The following is an 839-nucleotide window of genomic DNA, read 5'->3' on the forward strand; positions in this document are numbered from 1 at the left end:
CTTTGGCCAGTGCACACTGAGTCTCTGCTCTACTTTCTTAGGTGTGCCTGTAGATTTCCAGGAATATGAAGATGTCCACCTCCCTGCTGTGATTCTCAAGACCTTCTTGAGGGAGCTACCTGAGCCCCTCCTCACTTTTGGCCTCTACAGCCATGTTGTCAGCTTCCAGAGTGAGTTGTAACAAGTGCTGCTCCCTGAATGTTGCACTGGCTAAGGGCAAAGACGTCTTAGGAGACATACATGGGATACCTTGTGACTGCCAACAGCGCCTTCATCAGGATGGGTGCTGAGGATTGTCCTGTCTCTTGATTTTTAGGTGTGGAGGAGGTGAAACGTGTGGATGTGGTTCGCAAGACGCTCCAGGATTTGCCTGAAGAAAACTACCAAGTGCTCCGTTTACTGACAGCCTTTCTGGTGCAGGTGGGTGCTAGCCAAGTAATTTTCCTGTCATAATACTGAGAGGTGCAGGCAGGCCTTCAGCCTAAAAATTTCAGGCATACAGCCTATGTTGTCTATACCAGGGAGGCTGGAAGCTCCCCGGGGTGGAAGTAGAACTACAAAGTAGCTGAGTAGAAGATGGGTCTCAGATCTGCTTTACCGTATTTCCTGCTTCCAAGAAAGCCACTGCAAGGCCATTCAAGCAAGATCATGAGTGGTGATCTGGACTTGCAGAGATATTATTTGACAGTGCTCTTGATTCTGTTGTTATCGTATGGCCTGGCCAGCTTTTCTCCTCTTATTTTCTCTGTGAGTCTGTCAGCTCTAGCTTCGGGGAGGCTAGAGGGCAGCTGCTTTGCTATTCTGTAGGATTCACAGTGGTCTCTTTCCTTCCCACTTAG

At 48.9% G+C, this 839-nt stretch overlaps 1 protein-coding gene across 4 annotated transcripts in view; it reads left to right on the forward strand.

Moving 5' to 3' along the window:
• ARHGAP1 (Rho GTPase activating protein 1) overlaps nucleotides 1-839 on the forward strand; it is a 29055-nt gene that overhangs the window by 21283 nt on the left and 6933 nt on the right. For all 4 annotated transcript variants that reach the window (XM_085581810.1, XM_021533379.3, XM_021533382.3 and 1 more), the window contains 2 exons: nucleotides 42-170; nucleotides 317-420. In XM_085581810.1, coding sequence (XP_085437936.1) covers nucleotides 42-170; nucleotides 317-420 — 233 coding nt within the window. The remainder of the gene's footprint in view (nucleotides 1-41; nucleotides 171-316; nucleotides 421-839) is intronic.

The sequence above is a fragment of the Lonchura striata genome, chromosome 5 (assembly GCF_050655825.1).
Source record: "Lonchura striata isolate lonStrDom1 chromosome 5, ASM5065582v1, whole genome shotgun sequence".
Lineage (NCBI taxonomy): Eukaryota > Metazoa > Chordata > Aves > Passeriformes > Estrildidae > Lonchura > Lonchura striata.